At 37.2% G+C, this 23,525-nt stretch overlaps 2 protein-coding genes across 3 annotated transcripts; one reads left to right on the top strand and one right to left on the bottom strand.

The window, feature by feature from the left end:
* LOC104710098 (protein VAC14 homolog) lies at positions 667 to 5,739 on the top strand. Of its 2 annotated transcripts, none has more exons than XM_010426641.1 (20): positions 667 to 1,020; positions 1,148 to 1,261; positions 1,365 to 1,430; positions 1,640 to 1,729; positions 1,828 to 1,947; positions 2,030 to 2,058; positions 2,161 to 2,303; positions 2,386 to 2,480; positions 2,658 to 2,744; positions 2,863 to 2,970; positions 3,065 to 3,156; positions 3,246 to 3,327; positions 3,420 to 3,485; positions 3,610 to 3,725; positions 3,807 to 3,927; positions 4,097 to 4,258; positions 4,349 to 4,477; positions 4,558 to 4,626; positions 4,730 to 5,017; positions 5,111 to 5,739. In XM_010426641.1, the coding sequence occupies exons 1-20, from the start codon at positions 931 to 933 to the stop codon at positions 5,264 to 5,266; spliced, it is 2,223 nt and encodes a 740-aa protein (XP_010424943.1). In that variant the 5' UTR covers positions 667 to 930; the 3' UTR covers positions 5,267 to 5,739. The 2 variants fall into 2 exon arrangements, with proteins under 2 accessions (XP_010424943.1, XP_019085920.1); XM_019230375.1 differs by having other exon boundaries at positions 2,027 to 2,058.
* On the bottom strand, positions 20,264 to 22,554 carry LOC104710097 (ankyrin repeat-containing protein At2g01680). Its single transcript, XM_010426640.2, has 3 exons — positions 21,934 to 22,554; positions 21,379 to 21,788; positions 20,264 to 21,293 (listed from the first exon to the last, which is right to left on the bottom strand). The coding sequence occupies exons 1-3, from the start codon at positions 22,256 to 22,258 to the stop codon at positions 20,427 to 20,429; spliced, it is 1,602 nt and encodes a 533-aa protein (XP_010424942.1). The 5' UTR covers positions 22,259 to 22,554; the 3' UTR covers positions 20,264 to 20,426.

Here is a 23,525-nt window from a genome sequence, read left to right as displayed (position 1 = left end):
TTGTATTATCAGACGACAAAAAAAAAACAAGAAATAAAAGGAGACTCCACGTCCATAGTCGTCCATGCATGAATTCGTATGATCTTTTCAATATGCGTTTGTATTAATAAGGTTAAAATGTTACATTTGATTTGATACTTTTTTGTTTTTATTGAATGTTGAATTCGTTAATAAGTGGACAGAAATTTCACCGTAGCTTTTAGTTTTGATGATAAAACTCATATTTTTTTTAGAATTATGCAAATTAGCATATCAAATGGAGTAAAACATAATTGTCGTTTATTCGTCTTATCCACGGCAAAATTAAAGACGAAAAAAACCATAATAAGAGATAACGTTAGAGATTTTGAGAAACAAAAATTGCTAGACCCAAAATTATGGCTATGATAAACATCTAGATTCTAGAATGGTAGTTTTCATAATTATGGTTTATTGGATTAAGTTTATACAGTTTACACACCATAGTGGCTTGCTAATCAAAAACCAATGGAAAATAAAATACAACTCTAGTAAAATGCCGATATTATCCACGTTGGTATGTTCCTCAAATAAGGGTGGATTTGTCATTTAACAAACAGCTGATCACGCACATTTCACTTGTCTTCTTTATTAATTTTTTTTTCTGAAGCTTTTTCTAAATACATCAGTTGTGTTGTGTGTGTTCGTTTTTTTTTACACAAACCAAAAAAAAAAAATCCACTAAGGATTAAGGAAAAAAAATAAAAAATAATAATCAGGAAAATAGTTTTCTCCAGAAATCGAATTCGAGAAACGGGAGTAACAAGTGGTGGTAGCCACAGATGAGTTCATCGTTTTTGTTTTTTTGACCAGATCTGATTTTGATTTCGTCTTTGACGTTCAATAATCCAATCCGCTCTTCTTCTTCTTCTTCTCCGATCGCGATTTCTTGGTTTCGAGAGAGAGAGAGAGATGTCAGACGCTCTTTCTGCGATTCCGGCCGCTGTTCATCGCAATCTCTCCGATAAACTCTATGAGAAGCGCAAAAATGCTGCCCTTGAGGTTTCTCAATCGCTTATCTTCTTTTGCCTCTCTTTTTTTTTTTTTTTTTAGGGTTTTTCCTTACTTTGTCTTTCAATTGTTTTTCTGAGATGATGATAGTTTCTTTTTTGTATCTTCGATTTTGTAGCTTGAGAATATTGTGAAGAATCTAACTTCTTCGGGTGATCATGACAAGATCTCCAAAGTCATTGAGATGTTGATTAAGGAATTTGCCAAATCCCCTCAAGCTAATCATAGAAAGGTCTCCCCCAATTTGCATTTGCGTTTCTCTACTTAGATCCGATTTTTTCCTTTGTGAAATTGCTTTGATCATTGGCTCTTCTTTTTTTTTGGTATAATAATAGGGTGGTCTTATTGGCTTAGCTGCTGTTACTGTTGGTTTGTCTACAGAAGCTGCTCAATATCTCGAGGTATATATATATATATATATATATATGTATGGAGTGTGAATTGTTCAAGCATATGCACTATATATAACACATAGTTAATCTATCATCTGCTCATAGTAAGATTTGAAAAGCTTTCTATGTATAAATCCATCTATGGTATTTGTCTACTTTCTTTCTTGGATTATGAAAACGTTTTCTAATTTTTCTTTTTTCATTCATGACATGTGAAGCACATAGTGCCACCTGTGATTAATTCCTTTTCTGATCAAGATAGCCGAGTTCGGTACTATGCATGTGAAGCTCTATATAACATTGCAAAGGTAAAGATTTTACTAGTAGTATCCATGTGTTTCACTTCATTCTTCTATGTGATTGATGCACAGTTGCCTTTTTTTTTCTTTCTGGTTTACTACTACAGGTTGTGCGAGGCGATTTCATTATTTTCTTCAATAAGATTTTTGATGCCTTGTGCAAACTCTCAGCAGATTCTGATGCCAATGTCCAAAGTGCTGCTCATCTTTTGGATCGCCTTGTTAAGGTGTGGACAGTTTTTTTTCTTCACACATGATATTTTGATTCTAAACATTACGCTGAATTAGAGTTAAAACCTTGTAAAGCAGGATATTGTGACGGAAAGTGATCAGTTCAGGTTTGTCTAGTTAGCTTTTTTTTGGTCTGTGTATCAAAACTATATCTCTCACTATTAACTTTACTTGACGCTCCATTTCTTTTGGATTTGGATTTTTTGCAGTATTGAGGAATTCATACCTCTTTTAAAAGAGCGCATGAACGTTCTAAACCCTTATGTACGACAATTTCTCGTAGGATGGATCACTGTTCTTGATAGTGTTCCAGACATTGATATGCTTGGGTTTCTGCCTGACTTTCTAGATGGTAATTGCACTGTGCTAACTTCAGCTTGATGTATATTTTGTTATTTGTGTGTCAGCTGACGCAACTTGTCATTGAATTTCAGGGTTATTCAATATGTTGAGCGACTCTAGTCATGAAATACGACAACAAGCTGATTCAGCTCTTTCAGAGTTTCTTCAAGAGATAAAAAATTCACCAGTAAGACTTCTGTTGTGGCCTTATTTTTTGGACTAAGAAAAAAAATCCTGCTAGCAAATTCCTTTTCTCAACTAATTTTCTGGAGGTCTATCTTTTCTTGTTAGCTCGTCTACTTTTTAAAGACAATATTTATGTTTCATTGGTAAATTACTGACTCGAGCGGTGCTACTGTTGAAGTCTGTAGATTATGGTCGCATGGCTGAAATACTGGTGCAGAGGGCTGCTTCTCCTGATGAATTTACTCGATTAACAGCCATCACGTGGGTAAGCAGAAAAAACCATGCTTCTTCTTGGCCTCTTCCAGTTACACATATGGGTACTTTGACTTCTCAGGAGATTCATATACTAAGAATATCTGCTTTTTATTAAATGTCTTTTGTAGATAAACGAGTTTGTAAAACTTGGGGGTGACCAGCTCGTGCGTTATTACGCTGATATTCTTGGGGCTATTTTGCCTTGCATATCTGACAAAGAAGAGAAAATTAGGGTGGTAAGTTTGCTTCTCCTCCTCCCCGGTAATTGAAACTGTAGGTTTTGTATGCAACTTTTCACTTTCTTTGTTTTTTCAATTTTCTTCCCACAAGGTTGCTCGTGAAACCAATGAAGAACTTCGTTCAATTCATGTTGAACCCTCGGATGGTTTTGACGTTGGCGCAATTCTCTCTGTTGCAAGGAGGTTAGTTTTTCTCTATCTTTGTTTTTTTCCTTTTGAATGATATAAAATCTCGCCTATTTTTGTGATTTGTGAGTTTTTCCATCGAGCAGGCAGCTATCAAGTGACTTTGAGGCTACACGAATTGAAGCATTGAATTGGATATCAACACTTTTAAACAAGCATCGTACAGAGGTAAAGAAACTGGTTTTTGTTTGGGCATCATTCTTTTCAAGTTTGCCCTTTTGGTTTGTTGCTATATAACTAAATTGCTAATCTTGTAACAGGTCCTGTGCTTCCTGAATGACATATTTGACACCCTTCTAAAAGCACTATCTGATTCTTCTGACGACGTAAGTTTTATTCCCTGACTGTTTGTTTGATTGGTTGTTGAACTCTGTGATATGTAGGTTTGGTTTTGCCTGGTAATGAACTTATTTGATATTTGAACTATCTGGACTTGAAAATATACTTTAGGTGGTGCTCTTGGTTCTGGAGGTTCATGCTGGTGTAGCAAAAGATCCTCAACACTTTCGCCAGCTCATTGTATTTCTAGTCCACAATTTCCGAGCTGATAATTCTCTTTTGGAAAGGTTAGTTGCATCTAATAATCTGCCTTTAAGTTGCTGGAAAGAACATATTTATTTAGTTGGCCAAAACATTTCTCTATACAGGCGTGGTGCCCTTATCGTCCGAAGAATGTGTGTACTTTTGGATGCCGAAAGAGTCTACCGAGAGCTCTCAACAATTCTTGAGGGAGAAGATAATCTTGACTTTGCCTCTACCATGGTTCAGGTATTATCTCCTTTTCCTAGATATCTTCAATTAAGGAATGTTTTTAAGGTCAGTACAGTGAGTTGATTGTTTTTGTCTGCGTGGTTTATATTAGCCCTTTGAGAGTTGACTGGGTTTTTCTCACTTTGAGTTATTAATCACTAGACTGCCTTTTTGTTTTATGTTTCAGGCATTGAATTTGATTTTGCTTACTTCCCCGGAGTTATCGAAACTACGAGATCTATTAAAAGGTTCACTCGTCAATCGCGAAGGGAAAGAACTTTTTGTTGCCTTGTATACTTCATGGTGCCATTCACCCATGGCAATTATAAGCCTCTGCTTATTAGCTCAGGTAAAAAAACAACAAGAAACGTAAAGTTAACACGATATGATTCTTTTGACTATCTGTATTGAATATCGAGAAAAACGGAATTATTAACAGGCTTACCAGCATGCGAGTGTCGTGATTCAATCTTTGGTAGAAGAAGACATCAATGTCAAATTTCTAGTACAGCTTGATAAATTGATCCGGCTTCTCGAAACTCCAATCTTTACTTACCTTAGGTTGCAGGTTTGCTTGAATTATCTCAAACTATCCGTTTCCTTTTATGGATTCTTTCGTTGCTACCAAAACCTTTTTTTCTTCTGCAGCTTCTTGAACCAGGAAGGTACACATGGTTGCTGAAAACACTTTATGGTCTTCTAATGTTACTTCCCCAGGTAAAACGAAAAGAAAAGAAGAAACAGACTTATTTGGTTTGTTGGAAACTTGCTGTGTTCTTTAAAAAAAGTTGTTAACTCCTGGTTTTGTTTATGTATACAGCAAAGCGCGGCATTCAAGATACTTAGAACAAGACTCAAAACTGTGCCAACGTACTCATTCAGTACTGGAAACCAAATAGGAAGAGCAACTTCAGGAGTTCCTTTCTCTCAGTATATGAATCAAAACGAGGACGGTGACTTAGAAGAAGATAATAGCAACAGTTCTCACCAAGGAATAAATTTTTCTGCGCGGCTACAACAGTTTGAGAACGTACAGAATCTGCATCGTGGCCAGGCAAGGACTAGAGTGAACTACTCATATCACACTTCCTCTTCTTCTACATCAAAGGTACACAGAACGCAGCACATTTATCTTAAGGCTTGGAGTGTTGAATGTTATTAGACATAGATAGGCTCATGGTGCTTTTTATTGATCTGTTAGGAGGTGAGGAGATCTGAAGAACAACAACAACAACAACAGCAGCAGCAGCAACAACAACAACGACCACCACCTTCCTCGACATCATCATCAGTTGCAGACAACAATCGACCTCCATCAAGATCTTCAAGAAAAGGCCCTGGTCAACTACAGCTTTAACCAACCTGGTAATCATAAATAATAAATAATATCCATCCCCGACAATCATCATCATCTTCTTCTTCTTTGTGTGGACACCACCGATCCCTTTTGTCTCCTGTAAAATTGTATATCTCTTTTTTAGTAACCCTTCAAGTTTCCTCGGAACTTGGGGAAAAGCTGCGGTCGTGTGTCCATCCCTCTCTTTCTATCTCTATCTCGATCTCTCTGTCGGGTTTTTTTTTTTTTTTTACGAGAGATTCTTCTTCAGTCCACCTTATATTTTTTTTTGGGGTTCGTTTCATGAATTTGTTTCATTGTTTGGAGTCTTTATATCTTACCTTTTGTGGATGTAAGAAAAAGAAGTGATCATGTGGTTTTGTGTTGTTTTTTTATAACTGGAAAACCACATGAGGTTTGTAGAGGTGACTTATTGGATATTTATGTTGAATGATGCTCCCTTTTCCACAGATTTATACAATGTTTGCTCATAAGCTGATTGATTAAACATTTGAAGCGTGCATATGATAGTGCTCATCGTCGAATTATTAAAATTTACTAGTTCCTAACGCATGATTCACTATTACTTGAATGAACTAGATTCAGACGGAATTGATTTCAAAAGTTAAGGTTATTTATCAGGTTTGTAAACATATCATACCAGTACAATATTCTATGTGTTTTGTCAAAAAGAAGAATCAGATCTGTTAGAATATTGTAGAATTAAATTTGATTTCCTTATATTACTTATATTTATAATTATCTCTCCAAAATTTTATTGAATATTATTGATTTTTATCATTTTGGTAGGCAATTCTAGCCATATGTTTTATTTTGTTTGATTGCCCCAATTTAAAATAGCATCCAAATAAAATGAAAACAAACTAAAATGTGAATTTACAATTCAAGTTTTTTATGAAAATATATTAATAAAATTTGACTTTTTAAAACCAAACATATATATACACGTATACATATATATGTGTGGATGGATAAACAAATCTGATATATAATTACATATTCTTCATGATTAAAGTCCTTTGATAATTAATTTTTCATATTTTCTCTTTCACACCATATGTAGTTACAACATTTGTTCTTTTTACCGCCTGCAAACATATATAAACATGTAAATATTATTAATTTATGTATGACAAAAAGATATATTAAAATCATTTAAAATGAAGAATATCAATTGAATAGTATCTATACTATTAAATGGAGAGTACACTTAGGGATAAAAAAAAACAAAAAAATGACATATATCCATGTTGCCAAACAGACCAACTTACATACATAATTAAAAAAAAAAAATTAAACTTCCCTAAACCAATGGTAACAATTATAAAAGAATGAATGATTAACTCTTTCATAAGTAAACTTCCCTAAAAAAATGGTAACAATTACTAAAGAAATAAATGATTAACTCTTCCAATATTTTAGGAAACTATATTAACTATAAAAGATACATTCCTATATTTTATGAAATTATATTAATTACAAATAATAAATTTAAATATTTGACATACCGTCACTATAAAAAAATTACAGCCAATAAGATTACAAAATGAAAATTTTAAATATTATAATAAAAACAAAATTATTTCTATTAACAATTCCTTGAATTTTATAGTTATTAGAATTTTATAAAATAATAAGATAGTTTTGCAATTAATAAAACTTATCATTTAACAAGATTTCCATAACGAATGTATCTAATTAATTTCTAATAGTAATATGAAAATAATTTAACTTTAATTTAAACAGATGATTTATTTTAAGAAATCTTGAAATAAATCAGTAATTAGTTTACCAAATATCTAAAATTTAGGGATTATTTCTAAAACTAACCTTATATATATACTCTCATCGGTTTACTAGGACTTGCAAAATCTAGACAATTTATTCATTATCCAAATCTAATCATCCATATAGATTCAAACATATTGTATATGCATTAACTAAAAAATAAATAAGATTTTAAAAAATTTTATATAGATTTTTGTTGTTTTAAACGTAAAAATAAAAAATGTTTAGCCTGACTCTTTCCAGTCTATAAATAGAGAAATCGATTTTTTTATAGATTTTTCTTATTTTTTCAAATATATGATGTGAACAGTCTTTATTAAAATGACACTATAAGCATTATCCAGTCTATAAATAGAGAAATCGATTTTTTATAGATTTTTCTTATTTTTTCAAATATATGATGTGAACAGTCTTTATTAAAATGACACTATAAGCATTATGTATATGGAAAAGAAAACAAACAATACGTAAAATTTTATAACATGAGTATCTTGAAATTTGTTTTTAAGTCATCATTATCTTTAAAAAGTCTATAAAATTTAGAAACAGGACTACCCCGAAAAATACCACATGAGATTAGAAAATTTAGATAGCAACATTAAAATTTTAAATTCTTAATAATTTTGGTAAGAGTTAATTTAAGAACATATATTTTGTAGAATTCAGCTATTTTTGGATAATAAAAAAACAGATAATGTTTTTAAAAAAATATAAAGAAAGTTTGTATAATTTCCATTAATTTTGTAGTAATTTTGTAAAAATTAAATAATCAAATGGAAAACATGGATATCCCGTTAGAAGCTTTTTTTTTTTGACAATTAAATACGGATATTCTTTTCCTAATCTCTTATTCGTTGGACTAATATAAATATTTTTCAAACGAATAATAATTAAAAAAAAATATTATATAACAAAAATTTACATTCGATGGACACGGGATGTCCAAAATATACATGCCTATGTTCCTCATTTATAACTTATCTTTAAGAATGAACCATATAATATATAATAAGAATAAAGAAGTCAATTAATTTTGTAAAATTTTTATTATAACATATGATATAAATATACTATTAATTATATTTATATTTATGTTTGTTCTATACGAGAGTTTGAGAATGTATGTTTTTGATCGAAAATACAAATTGGTCCCATATTGAGAATGTTTTCTTTTATGCAACGGAAATTTGAGAACGGGTGTAGGACATGATGGAACATGATAAAACGGAAAGAGAATTACGTCCACCCCTAAATATTTGTATTGGTCTCAAACGGGTTTTCATCGTTGTTAGCGGTTATATATTTGATTTGATAGTTCACTAATTTAATAGAATCTAACCAATCATTTGTCTGATTTAGTTTGTTATCAGTCCAACCATTATGTTGTTCCAAATTTTAAAATATTGGTGAACCCATTATTATTTTAAATTTTCAAACATTAATAAACTAAACCAAAAAAAGTCAAACTAAAATCTAAATTAGTATGAGTTTGATTATGACTACTAAAATAAATTAGTTTATAAGCATAACCCCGCACGTACGTGCGGGTCCGAACCTAGTTAGATCTTAAATGAAAGATATTACAATATTTTCATTACAATTTTTCACAGCTACGATAATCTTAAGATATAATTTCAGAAAGGTAAACAAAACATTTAATTGTTAAATAGTTAGTATTTCATTAACCATGATGTAAAATTCTAAAAACATTAAAAAAATTAGAGTAATTCAAAATCAAACAAAAAGGGCTCACATATATTTTCTAGAGTTACGCATGAATTTTCCAACCCTGTAAAAATACATTTAAACATAAATTAGCTTCATAATTAATAAAAGACTTTTACAAATAAAAAGTACTAAATTTCAAAAAGAACATGGTTCATTAAACCTAAGAGAAGGAACCACTGAATTATTTATATTTTTACTTTAAACCTTGATCAGATGCTTAAGCCAGCCATGTCAGAACCTTATAACACTGCAAAATTTATTATGATTTGGAAATATATCGAAGAAATCACTCACACTAATATGATTATTATCAATAGGCGACGTGTAACAATATAATCATGAAGTAAAACTACACTTTTATAGCTAATGTATATATGTACTATAACATAAAGAAAAACCGTAACTATACAATAAGAATCATAAGATAAATTTGATTATAATAACTTGATTGTGTCACAGCAACCATATTTTAGAAGTTTTACAGTCTGGACTTTTATGTTTCAAATGTTCTTGAAGAGTTTCAAATCTGAAAGACTAAAAGATATTGAAATATAAAATTCAGAAAACTCAAAACTCAAACTATTGATGCTCAAAAAAAAATTTGTGAATGAATGAAACAAAATACTTCGACACGTTTTATACAGAGATTAGATTAGCTCAATGTAACATTAAAATCGATAATCAATGTTTCCGAAAATATCTCAAAATATATAACCAAATTGAATATATTTACTTATATAAAATTTTAGATTTATACTCGTTTTTGTAAGTAGCTAAGATAACTACAAATTTTGGTAAGTAGCTAGAATTTCGTATATGTGATAAATTTCAATCTTTCAAACTAAATCAAGAAAAGATATGAAACATGTAGAGTTTTGTATCACATTAATTTACTAAATAAAAACTATTTTGCAACTTACTGAAATTGTGGTCGTATTTAACTTGTTAATTAGCAACCACTTAATGTTGATTAGATATTTGATTTGATATCATTTGATAAGGTAACATTCGAGATATCAACTTAATGATTCATTTTTAATTGGAATTTAAATATGGATAGCTTTCTATATTGAATTATATGTTATTTAAGATTATGTGATTAATGCTCCATAATATTATTATTAGCTATGGAAGTTACTAATTATCACCGATACTGATTTGTTTTTAGTTCCCTAAAATATATATTTTTTTGTTTGACTTTTATTGTATATAATTGTGGTCGATTTTGTTTGGATCCTAGACATTTTATTCTTGATCCGCTTTGTAAAATACGATCCGAATTAACAAAACCCGGGTAATAAACAGATCTGCCTGTTTTCATATTTAAAATTATTTTATTGTCCTTCTTTTATTGTATGCTTTGAAATATATTCAAGGTCATTTTATGTCATATATTCCCAAGTTTCACTTTGCCTTGTAAATAATGCTTCCCTTTTAATAGTATAGATTTCATTAGTTATTTTTTTTTTAATTATTCTTTTATTTCCATAAAATATATTAAGTTTTAGAACAAATTTGAATATCTAACGTTATCTATTTCCATTTTTAATAAACCAATATTTGTTTCCTTAAATTAACCACATAATTTATGATAACAAATTAGATTTGACCAATTTTTTACCCAATCAAATAGTTATCATTATATTAAAAATAAATTTTTGTTTCCAAAAGTATTTCAAAATATATTATGAAATTAAATATGTTTACATATATATATTTTCGAATTGAAGAGTCTGATTTCTATGGTAACAAATTTAAATGATTGTATATGTTTGGATACGGGTTTACAACTCATCTGCTTAGTCACATTAATCACGATCCGAATAGAAATATACCGGGTCAACCCGAGATCCAATGGTATTTCATGTAATAATATTTTAATTTATGTCTACTTCTTTAAAATGTTTCCCTTTTAATAGTATCGATACTTGAATCCGGTAGTACAAAAAAAACAATAAAGATATCAGATATGGTATGGTGGCCACTTTTTTGCTGCTATATACTGTATGATACAGACAGATACTACAAGAAGATTATTACTTTCATTTATTCCAAGAGTACACAACAAAAGTAGGGAGGTTCTATACAAAGACGCTTCAACAGCAGCAACTAAGTGTTGAGATTCAAAGAGAAATAATCTTCTCGAAATCTGATTCATCTTCAAAATCAGAAACATGATGAGAGTAAGACCATGAAAACGACTTGCTACTCCCTCTCCTAATCCTTCTCTGCGAATCACTACCGCTCCTAAACCGCTGCCCAAACACGAAGTAACACATACTCGCCAATGTCCCTACCAAGATGGGTGCTCCAAGCAACGTCACCGTTTCGTAAGAGATGTCTAAGGCATTAGAATGATCTCCAGCTTTGCAATCTTCTTCAATCATCTGATCATAAAGCTGATCTGTTGCCCTCATCCCAGTATCCCACCCTTTAGCACCCTTGAAGAAAACATTAATTATTTCCATCTTCCAAGTGATTGGTTCTCATGAACTCCTCCATAAAAAAAAAAAAAAAAACTTTACAAACGATTACTCAATAACTCCAACCATGGCAGACACACTGTTTGTACCGGGGATTCCACAACACTAAGTAAATAAAAAAATTTTGGGGAAAGAGTGAAGCTGGTTCTTTTATTAACGATAAAAACGTGAGGTCGTCACTAACACGAGTCAAGATTGAGCTCATCAGTTCACAGGAGAACTAACAAGTGAATAATGACGAGCTCGGAAGCTGAAAAGAATTACACAAAAGACGATAATAGTTTTAGACGCAAAATATTGCTCTCTAGGTATTTCCCGAGGGTCCGGCCCTCCTTTCCAATAGATCTCTCTAGCTATTTATAAGCGAATGAAGAGTTAGGGCACACTAGGATTTTCTGCGTGAAATCCCGAGAAATCCCGAGATTGTCCTCCGAGGTTGGCCCATTTCCTGCTATCTCTGGTGAGTCTTTGTTGGGCCGAGTTGGCATATGGGGCAAAGCCCATATCCAACAATAGTCCCCCCCCTTAGTCCGGCGAGCGAGGTATTTCTGTGATCGGCGGGCGTACTTTGAGTCTTAACATATGCCTGCTCGGCGTTAGGCGTTCCAGACTACAAGATCTTGCTCGGAGCTCGTTCTGATGTTGTATGCGTTGAGTGTGTTGTTCTGGAGCGCGGAGCTTGTATGAATGTTGTGTGTCTTGAGCACGTCTTTGCGGAGCGTGGCGCCTGGCGCGTGGAGCGTTGAGCGTGGATCTCATCTAGATGTTATGCGCCTTGAGCACGTTTTTACAGAGTGTAGTGCTTGATAATGGATCTGCAATGGTTGAGGACGGAGTTGCCGCACATAGTTCGTAACCAAGGATCAAAGAAATTGAGCCAGACCGGCATGCGGAGATTGAGGTCGGCGAGCTTGANATCAGTTCACAGGAGAACTAACAAGTGAATAATGACGAGCTCGGAAGCTGAAAAGAATTACACAAAAGACGATAATAGTTTTAGACGCAAAATATTGCTCTCTAGGTATTTCCCGAGGGTCCGGCCCTCCTTTCCAATAGATCTCTCTAGCTATTTATAAGCGAATGAAGAGTTAGGGCACACTAGGATTTTCTGCGTGAAATCCCGAGAAATCCCGAGATTGTCCTCCGAGGTTGGCCCATTTCCTGCTATCTCTGGTGAGTCTTTGTTGGGCCGAGTTGGCATATGGGGCAAAGCCCATATCCAACAATAGTCCCCCCCCTTAGTCCGGCGAGCGAGGTATTTCTGTGATCGGCGGGCGTACTTTGAGTCTTAACATATGCCTGCTCGGCGTTAGGCGTTCCAGACTACAAGATCTTGCTCGGAGCTCGTTCTGATGTTGTATGCGTTGAGTGTGTTGTTCTGGAGCGCGGAGCTTGTATGAATGTTGTGTGTCTTGAGCACGTCTTTGCGGAGCGTGGCGCCTGGCGCGTGGAGCGTTGAGCGTGGATCTCATCTAGATGTTATGCGCCTTGAGCACGTTTTTACAGAGTGTAGTGCTTGATAATGGATCTGCAATGGTTGAGGACGGAGTTGCCACACATATTTGGTAACTAAGGGTCAGAGAAATTGAGCCAGACCAGCAGGCGAAGATTGAGGTTGACGAGATTGAGATCGAGGTTGACGAGATTGAGATTGAGGTCGGCGAGCGAGAGTGAGTGAGATTGAGGTCGCCACCGAGAGTGAGATTGAGGTCGGCGAGATTGAGATTGAGGTCGGCAAGTGAGGTGGAGGTCACCACCGAGAGTGAGTTTGAGGTCGCCACCGAGAGTGAGATTGAGGTCGGCGAGTAAGTTTGAGGTCGCCACCGAGAGTGAGGATGAGATCGGCGGATGAGATTGGCGAATTGAGTTTGGATCTCACGCGATCGAGAATGATTCTGAGGTCAGTTCTACGTGTGAGGAAGGATGAGATCGGCGGATGAGATCGGTATATGAGATCGGCGGATAAGGTCGGCGAATTGAGTTCGGATCTCACGCGATCAAGAATGATTTCAAGGTTGGTTCTACGTGTGAGGAAGGAGATCAGAGAGTTGAGTTTCGGTTACGCAATCAAGAGTGATCTCGAGGTTGGTCTTGCGAGCAAGGAAAGAGATCGGCAAGAAAATGTTGATCTTGCGAGTGAGAGGAGAGATCAGCGAACGAAGATCGGTAATTGTGCGCTAGATGGAAATTTTCAGATCGACGAGATGAGATTGGTGTTCATGTTGTGCGCTTGCGTCCCACGTCTTCTCATGGGAGCGACAAGGAGAGATTTGATCGTCAACTTGAGGATGGCACTTAAGAGAGCGCGGGAGAAGGTTGTGAGGTCGGCATCGAAAATGAGAGTAGAGATCGGCCATGAGAAGGAGAGTAGAGGTCTTCATCGAGAATGAAAGTGGAGATAGGCACCAAGCTTGAGAACGGAGGTAGGCGCCAAGTTTGAGGTAGGCGCCAAGCTAGAGGTCGGCACCAAGCTTGAGATAGGCGCCAAGATGGAGGTCTGCACCAAACTGGAGGTAGGCGCCAAGCTTGAAGTCGGCACCAAACTTGAGGCCGGCACCAAGCTTGAGGTAGGAGCCAAGCTGTAGGTAGGCACCAAGCTTGAGATAGGTGCCAAGCTGGAGGTAGGCGCCAAACTAGAGGTCGGCACCAAACTGGAGTTAGGCGCGAAGCTATAGGTAGGCGCCAAACTGGAGGTCGGCACCAAACTGGAGTTAGGCGCCAAGCTATAGGTAGGCACCAAGCTTGAGGTAGGCGTCAAACTATAGGGGCAGATAGTGCAAGCACGTCGAGCATGAGAGTGTGAGCGTCGAGCGTGGGAGCGTGAAGGCGTGAGAGCATCAAGCTTCGAGCATGAGGGTGGCGTCCGCTAGAGCGTCGATTGTGAGGGCCGCAAGCGCGAAAGAGTCGAGCGTAAGGGCGGCAAGTGCGAGAGCATCGAGCATGAGGACGGCGAGAGCGTCGAGCATGAGCGCGGCGAGCGCAAAAGCGTAGTGCGTGAGGGCAACAAGCGTGAGCTAGACGAGCGAAAGAGCATCTGTGAGGGTGGCTAACTAGAGTGCGGCAAGCGTGAGGTTGGCGAGCGCAAGAGCATAGTGTTAGGGTGGCGAACACGAGAGTGCAAATCGCAAGCGTAAGGTTGGCGAGCGAGAGATCATCGAGTGTGAGGGCGTGTCGAGCGCGAGGACATCGAGCGCGAATGGGAGTGTCGTCAAGCGTGAGAGCATCATCGAGCGTGAAGGGAAGCGTCATCAGGTGTGAGAGCGTCGTCGAGCGCGAGCGTAAGGGTATTTTCGAGCGTGAGAGCGTTGAGTGCGAGATTGTCAAGTGTTAGGTCCTCGAGCGTGAGGAATACGAGCGTATAGTGGTAGGCGAGACGTACTCACCGTACCTTTAGGTGCGGCTTTCGTGTCCAGATTACCCTGTGGATGTTTGGGGTTGGCAAGAACATGCAAGCCGGAGCATGGCTTATTAGTTCAGGCACTTTCAAGATGCTGCGAAACATGCTCGGCTTTTTGCTTGGTTTCGAGATGTATTTTACGGGGCAAGACGTCTCTCGGCTTATCCTGTTATGTGTTTCGAATACCAAGTTTTTGGATGGTAGTTGAGATGAGCTCGTCGTACCTTTTAGGTGCGACCTTGGTGTCCGGCTTACCCTGTGGGTGCCCCGAGGTCGGCAAGAATGTGCAAGTATGAACTTGGCTTATTCAAACTTAACCGCCTGCTAGCTGAATGCGAGACTGGGCCCGGCTTTTTTGTGCGGATTATTTCACCGCTGCATCCATGTGGAACGCGTTTTAAATCGTACACCTGGCCAGGGTGACGATGTAAAGCTGGACACTCGTTAAGACGGACTCATTTGAGAGAGCTTATTTGACTAAGTATACTCTTGCGAGTGTAACCTTTTTGTTGTCGTAAATGTCTTATTTTGAAGAACAGATGAGCTCGGTATATCAAGCGTTATTTTTTTTATTTTTTTTTTAGCTAATGATATTATGATGTTTAACTTACCGTTAATCTTCTAAACATGCAAGACAAGTAGGTATTGAGTTGCGAGTCGGTCGTTGATGTCAAGCTGCGAGCTGATCGAATTGCGAGGCCATCGTTTGTGTTGGGTTTGTGGACAGACCGTTGTGTCGATGTCGTTGGTTGGATGATTGGCTTGCAGGTAGCAGAGACGAGTTCCAAAGGCTAACGTCAGTGACGAGCTCGGTAGTAGAGACGAGCTTGGAAGGTTGACAACATAGATAAGTTTGAAAGGTCAATCGTTTGCCAGGTCGCCAAGTATGAATGTTGGGAATATCAGAGCTAGTGAGGTCGTTTCTCGCGATATTAGAGATATCAGAGGGTAGCGTAGTGGTTTAGGCAAGGTCGCCATTGAGAAGGAACAAGAGATGATGGGTTTGCGCGTAACTAGTAGTGTCGCCGCTATTGAAAGAGACTTGTTGAGAGGTCGGCAGGCTAGGCTTAGTTGCCGCGAGCTTGGCTAGACTTCCCACGAGGTCGCCCGTGCTGGTGTTAGACGAGCTGGAGGGCGGCGTGACCGAGACTTTGTAGATCTGGGTCATTTATCTACGTGAAGGCGGCAAAAGCGAGGGAGGCACGACCGAGGGTGTCGCCGTCACAGGTCGTCGGATCGGAGGCGATGCACATATGGTTGGTAAATCATTAGTTGAGGTCGGCAAATCGCCTATTCTTGATCGGCACATGTCCGGTACTGTGTTGTGTGGCGATGACGAAAATGCAGATTGGCTGACAATTGAGGTCGACACCTCTAGGGTTGGAGGGCGGCGCGAGTTGGGGTCTCGCGCAATCAAGATTGAGATCAGTCTTCGAGCAAGGAGGGAGGATTGACTGGTGAGGGTCAGCGTTTGTGCATCAGAGTTGGCAAAATCGGCACTATGGGTGAATGGGTCGGCCAATAGAGGTTGGTGGGACGTTTTACGGTGCCATAGAGGTCGTCCCTGTGTGGGCGGCATATCTCCAATCCATGTCGGCATTTGTCTAACCGTTGGGGTGAACTCCGAGGTCGGCTCATAATTGGAGGTGGCGAGGTTGGCTATACAAATATATTGGAGGTAGATTGGGCGATATGAGCGAGAGAGGTCAAAGGTTCCACCCCTCTCTTTATTCCAGAGCGAGAGAGGTCAAAGGTCTCAAGGTTCGTTGGGTGGAGATGGCTCATAAAAGCGAGAGTGGAGGTCGGCATATTGAGTGTGATTCTCGCTTGGTTGAGAAGCGAGGTAAAGGTCGGCTTTGCGACCAGGAGGTGAGATAGGCAAAGGGATGGTGAGGTCGAGAGTGAAAGCATGAACGCTGGTTTTGGTCATCGCGAGATCGGCACCTCTTGTGAGATTGGTATCTCTTGCGAGGCCGCCCGTGGTGATGCTTTGATTTCTCGGAGGTNGGTTGAGAAGCGAGGTAAAGGTCGGCTTTGCGACCAGGAGGTGAGATAGGCAAAGGGATGGTGAGGTCGAGAGTGAAAGCATGAACGCTGGTTTTGGTCATCGCGAGATCGGCACCTCTCGTGAGATTGGTACGTTTCGTGAGATTAGTATCTCTTGCGAGGCTGCTCGTGGTGATGCTTTTTTAATCGGAGAGTGGAGCGACCGAGAATCTGCCGATCTGGATCCGGCTAGCTTTGAGATCGATCAAGGGGATGTGGAGCTGAGCGTTGATGTCGGGTTTGGTTGACGCGAGCTTGGCGACACCTCTCATGAGGTCGGCACTTCTCACGGTGATGCTTTCGACGATATCGATAGATATTGTGGAAGAGTGGAGGTTTTGGTTTCATCATCGAGGTTTTGACCGACGATCGTGATTTTGACGACATTCTTGAGTTTGGTGAAAAGTGGTGGTTTCATGGATCTTTCTTTGGAAAGTCGATGGTGTGTCGGTGCTTGTTCCTCAGTTGTTGGAGTCAGTTGATTTGATTATGGTAAGCTTTTTTTATGTTGTAGCGAGTGTGTCAAGTTGCTCGGTTGTTCGCCTGTCCTGGCTAACGAGTATGTCCATGATAGTCTGCATCAGATCGTCGAGTTTGTTTCTGTGTCTACCAAGCAAGGGAGCTGGGAGGGCAGCACCGTTAGTGAAAACTAGAGCCACGGTTTGGAGATGTTGGGTATGTGTGGCAACAAGAGGTTCTGATGGCGTATCGGGCGCTGGTGTAGGGGTTGTACTTGGTAGGGAGCCTTCGGTTGTGCTCGGCGGGGGGACAATTCGTGTTCTCGTTCGCTCCCATCGCTGCTCCGTTGCTTCGTTGAGGTCTTCGCTGGGGTTCGTCATGAGTCTTGAAACTTCGAGGAAGTGAGGACCGTTGGTCTTGATTCGTCAAAAGAAGCGCTCTACTCTTGCCCCACGGTGGGCGCCAATTGTTTGTACCGGGGATTGCACAACACTAAGTAAATAAAGATTTTTTGGGGAAAGAGTGAAGCTGGTTCTTTTATTAACGATAAAAACGTGAAGTCGTCACTAACACGAGTCAAGATTGAGCTCGTCAGTTCACAGGAGAACTAACAAGTGAATAATGACGAGTTCGGAAGCTGAAAAGAATTACACAAAAGACGATAATAGTTTTAGACGCAAAATATTGCTCTCTGGGTATTTCCCGAGGGTCCGGCCCTCCTTTCCAATAGATGTCTCGAGCTATTTATAAGCGAATGAAGAGTTAGGGCACACTAGGGTTTTCTGCGTGAAATCCCGAAAAGTCCCGAGATTGTCCTCCGAGGTTGGCCCATTTCCTGCTATCTCTGGTGAGTCTTTGTTGAGTCGAGTTGGCATATGGGGAAAAGCCCATATCCAACACACACAAAACCAAAAACAAGCATTTGATTCTAACAAGTAACAAATAATTCAGTTGTGAGTTTTATAAGCTTTCAGCAATGGAGTACTTGTTAAAGAAATCAGGAAAGTATACATCTTTAATTAAGGCTACAGAGAAGCATTTACCGCGCCTTGTTCGTAGCGCGTGAGCAACGACTAAACCATGGAAAGAACGAGGTCCAGTGCTAAGCGCAGCGGCAATCATTTTTTTTTTTTTAGCCAAAAGTCTTTAGATTTTTTTTTCTCTCTCTTTCTCACTGGGGACATGGATAAAGTGATTTGAATAACCTAGCTTATTCTTTAATTAAAATTCATACTATTGTAATATTGTTATAAACGGGACGATGATCATATGCAGATCACGTGAGCAATTGTCTTCCAGATTTTTATTGGTTTTTATCCAACCAAATTGGATAACCGGACTAAACCAAGCGAGATTTCGTCAATTTTAAAACTGGCTTTGCGAGCATGTTCGTTTTATTCTCTATTACACTAACAATATAGTGACCCTTTCATATTTGCATTTCAACTTAAAATTTCAAATATATTACATACCGTAGTTGTTACAACTTGTAGATAAATAACCGAACTTAATTACTCGGTCTACATAAACCGGATCTCAATTGCATAATCTAATAGTTTACTATGTAATAATAATAATAACCGACATTTATTTAAGAAATTATTTTCTTATGGCAGAAATTAAAATTAAATTATTTCTGTTCTAGGACTGTTTTGTACGCACTTCATAATTTCAGTTTATTTCCTAGTAATCTGCATCTATTTAATCTCCATCTATATATATCATAATTTGAATTTATTTTCTAAGTTAAAATTTCATTTCTAAATTATGTGGTGGGGGAAAGGAGGTCAAACATACAAATAATGATACCACTAGTGTATGGTAGGATCATTTATACCCTTTAAACTGGTAACTGCAAACTTCTACGAAGTGTTTTGCCAAAGAATGAGAGATGAGAGCTTCACTGGAGAAATAGTCTCGATCAATATTTGCGTGGGTTATACAAGTTCGATTGAAAAAAGTCTATTCGAGTTCCTGACGAAGCATAAAAATATTACAATCAACTATATCTATCAATACAAGAGTAAGTATTTTTCTTGTACAAAAATTATTTTTAAAATATCCTCAATTATGGTTTTATAGTTTTAGTTCCTTCAATAGTTTTTCCACTGTCTAACAAATTCAAAAAAACTTACCTATTATTTATTATATTATTTAGATTCATTATGAAAATAAATATAATTCGAGATAATTAATCAAAAACTAAAAACGCTTTTCCAAAATGATTGATGAAGTCATATATAAAAATCATATGGAAAATGATTCATTTATACCAGTATAAGTGAGACTAGAACCTAACTTATATATATTTACAATTTACAATAATTTGGTTTCAATAAATTAATATAAACATATTATATATATGTTAATTAACTATATACTGATAAATGATATATGTTTAGAATAATATTAATAAGTGAATATAAATTGAAAAATAGTTACATAATAATTTCATGTGAATTATTTATCTTAAAATGAATAAAAAATAAAAGCAAAATAGAATATACTCAACATATATTAGGATGACAAGTAGAATTAAAAATAAAATTGTACATCTTGATGTTCATAATATAAGAATAATATATATGTAGTACTAATATGCTTAAAAAAAATTAAAATCAATTTAGATGATAGAAAAATTAAATATTTCATCAAATTTTTTACAAAAATATCACATATATATATATATATATCTTATCTTACATATATATATCATACAAACATGTTGAACTTCTTATAAACATAATAGCATATGCTACACACATGAACTCTTACATAAAGTATATATAGGAATTACAAAAATGCAATAATTAAATATTAATATCTTATATTATTTATTTTATTTTTAATTGTCATTAATCATTCATTAGAATGCTATAAAAAAAATAACAGAAATAAATAATTGTAATTAATTAAAATTTAGTGTTTTAAAATATGGATATGATTATAAGCTGATTGATTAACATTTGAAGGGTGCATATGATAGTGCTCATCGTCGAATTATCAAAACTTCCTAGTTCCTAAATCCTAACGCATGATTCACTATTACTTGAATGAATACTTGAATCCGGTAGTACAAAAGAAACAATAAAGATATCAGATATGGTATACTGGTGGCGACTTTATTGCTGCTATATACTGTATGATACAGACAGATGCTACAAGAAGATTGTTACTTTCATTTATTCTAAGAATACACAACAAGAAGAGGGAGGCTCTATACAAAGACGCTTAAGCAGCAGCAACTAAGTGTTGAGATTCAAAGAGCAATAATCTTCTCGAAATCTGATTCATCTTCAAAATCAGAAACATGATGAGAGTAAGACCATGAAAACGACTTGCTACTCCCTCTCCTAATCCTTCTCTGCGAATCACTACCGCTCCTAAACCGCTGCCGAAACACGAAGTAACACATACTCGCCAATGTCCCTACCAAGATGGGTGCTCCAAGCAACGTCACCGTAATCGCCATCCATGAATTCCCCTTTCCCACAACCGCAAACGCGATCGCCAAAAATGCTCCGAACGTGCATGCACAAGCTGCCCACATTAGCTTATTCACAACAGACACAACTTTCTTCTGCGCCCGTGTGTCCCATGCAACCAAAGTTATCTGAACCACCACAACCGCTAGCGATATAAACAGCGATGTCGCGTTTAAAAGACAGAAAATGCGGAATCCAGTTCTCCCCGCGATATCGGCTTGTCCCACATGCGACCCCTCCGTGAAGTACTGCCCCGGCAAGTTGAATATCGCCAAGAAGGCTATGGAAGCAAACAGAACCGCCACCACCGTTATCGAGTTAGTCGTGTTTTGAACTGCTTCTCTGTGGAGTTTCCTCAACTCTTTCGCGATCCCAGAGACACGGCGGTTGGTTTTCTCATTCTGCAAAAGCTGAGACTGCACCTCGTGTTTGATATCGCTCACCGCTCGCTTCAATGCTCTCGCCTCATCTTCCCGACCAATGAACCTCCCATGCTTAGCACCAGCTTCTACTAACGCCTCATTGATCTCCAAAGCGGATTCGCTATATTGCAGCTTATCAGCCAAATCCATAGCTGTTTCTTTTTGGTTGTTAATCGCATTCACTTCAATCGCCGTAAAGGTCAGCAACAAGCTCGTTATCTAACAAACAAAACCCAAAGGCATCTATGTAAGTATCATTATTAGATATTTGAAAGAAGAAAGGAGCAGTGTATTATTATAATACCTGTGGCCGGGCCTTTCGAGTAGAGATATGCAGAGCAGTGTTCCCTTTACGATCTCTCTCATTCAATATCGTGTAATCAGCTTGTAAAATCTCTTCAACTACTTCCATGCTTCTCCCCTTAACAGCCATGTGAAGAGCGGTCTGACCTTTCTTATCTTTGATACCAACGATCGCTGCGTCTTTCTCAATGAGAGCTTTCACTATCCTTAGAAGCCCATACCTTCCCGCTGTGTGCAGAGATGTCTTCCCGTTCTTTCTCACGATCATTGCACAGCTTGGATCAACGTCAAGCATAGCATTTACTATTTCTAAGTGATCTTGAACCGCAGCTGCGTAAAGCGGACTCGTATTGGAAGCGTCGCAGATTCTACAGAGCTCTGGCCATAATCTCAGTAGCTCCTTCACAATTCCTAGAGATCATCCATAAGCAGAAGAGCCCCAAAAGGGTGAAGATCACAACACACAGAGCCAAAGTTTGAAAATTTTGAATTCAGCAAAAAAAAAAAAAGAGTGAAGATTGCAGAAATTGGGTTGAGGGAAATGAGAGAGACATACCCAAGTGACCTTTCTTAGCAGCGACATGAAAGGCGTTCATGTCGGATTTGGATCTGAGCTTAACTGTCTCCAAACTACAAAACCTAATCAAGTAACTGAAAATGTCTTCAAGATTCTCAGCGGCGGCGATATATAAGGCGGTCTCACCGGTGTCGTTTTGCACAGACATAAGCTCAGCGACGGCGGAAGAAGGGGATGACTCATCAATGATTAGCTCGTCGTCGGTTAAATTATCAACTAACTGTTGGAGTTGACTAAGATCTCCTGATCGAACAGAGGAGAAGAAAGCTTGGTGAGTAAGAAACTTCATCTGCTTCATCTCCATCTCTCTCCTTCTCTGTAAAAGCTCTCACCTTTCTCTCTCTCTCTAACTCAAAAACTCAAAAAGTTTTCAACTTTACACAGACTCAGTACTCTCTCTCTCTATCTCAAGAAGTCTCAGCCAAAACCCATCAGAAAAACAGATTCGATCTCCAAAAAGCTACTATTTTTTTTAGTTATGCTTTGCAATGAAATTGGGGATTCATGTGAAACCGTGTTTGAGTTCTTTGCTTATTTTTTTGTTTGATTGCTCTTTACAATATTAAAAAAATTGTTCTTTAAGGTTATATGCTTTTTTTCTTTTTCTTTTGTTGACACTAAAAGGAAAAAGATAATGGGGGAATCTTTCTTTCTCTCCATCAATCAAAACCTGAATGGTCTGTGTGTGTAATTTTTCCCCTTCAATAATTCGTTTTCTCTGTATTTTTATTTTTCTGTTTTTGACGAGACAGCAACATTTTTGTTATAACAAATTATTTTTTTGTACTTGTATATAGATAACGTATGTGGACCGTTGACAGTTGGAATTTCTTTAAATTTTTGGAAAAATATCTCAAACGACATGTGATTTTTCAATTAATGTAAATATATTATAATCAATCAAGCTAACACTAAGAACATGATGTAATTTTAAAAAAACTTAAAACAGACTATATGTATGTGCAGGCCTGCTTTGCACAATGCAGAGAAATACGAGAATAAACTTCAGTCATGTAAGTTATATGGCTTTTTTACTTGACATTTTGCCCCAAAAAAAGTTAATACTATGACTTACAAGTAATTTTAGCAACTTTATCATCAGTAAAAGAAGTTTAAACTTGTGTGTTTCGTGCAGACGTATTCTTAAAACAAATTTAATACTGTATATTTGTGTTAGTGGGATTTTGAGTAGGTTTTATATGCATGGTTTAGACTTGTTATCCTGTTTGTGTTTGGTAGGGATCTCTTGGATGATTTGCACTTTGCACCTTGGTGAATGTCTTCTCTCCAATACCAGAGTTGGAAAAAAAAAATGTCCCAAAGCCCAAATACAACTCACTTATTTTGAGAAAATGGGTTGATGTAATACAGGGCGTCTATTTTGTTAAAAAACCCCATGTTTATTATGGGCTTGAAAGCCCATTATAATTATCAAAGTAAACTCTTTGTCCTTCTTCTGTTGTGTTTGCATATGAATGAATGGGATGCTTCACGTTGACGTCAAACAACCCACCGTCAACGTCTCCGCAACGGAACCACCACCGACCCAAATGACCGGCATCACCGTCAGT

Source organism: Camelina sativa, chromosome 9 (assembly GCF_000633955.1).
Source record: "Camelina sativa cultivar DH55 chromosome 9, Cs, whole genome shotgun sequence".
Taxonomy (NCBI): Eukaryota; Viridiplantae; Streptophyta; class Magnoliopsida; order Brassicales; family Brassicaceae; genus Camelina; species Camelina sativa.
Note: the sequence above shows the minus strand (reverse complement) of the source record. Positions and strands in the feature narration are given on the sequence as shown.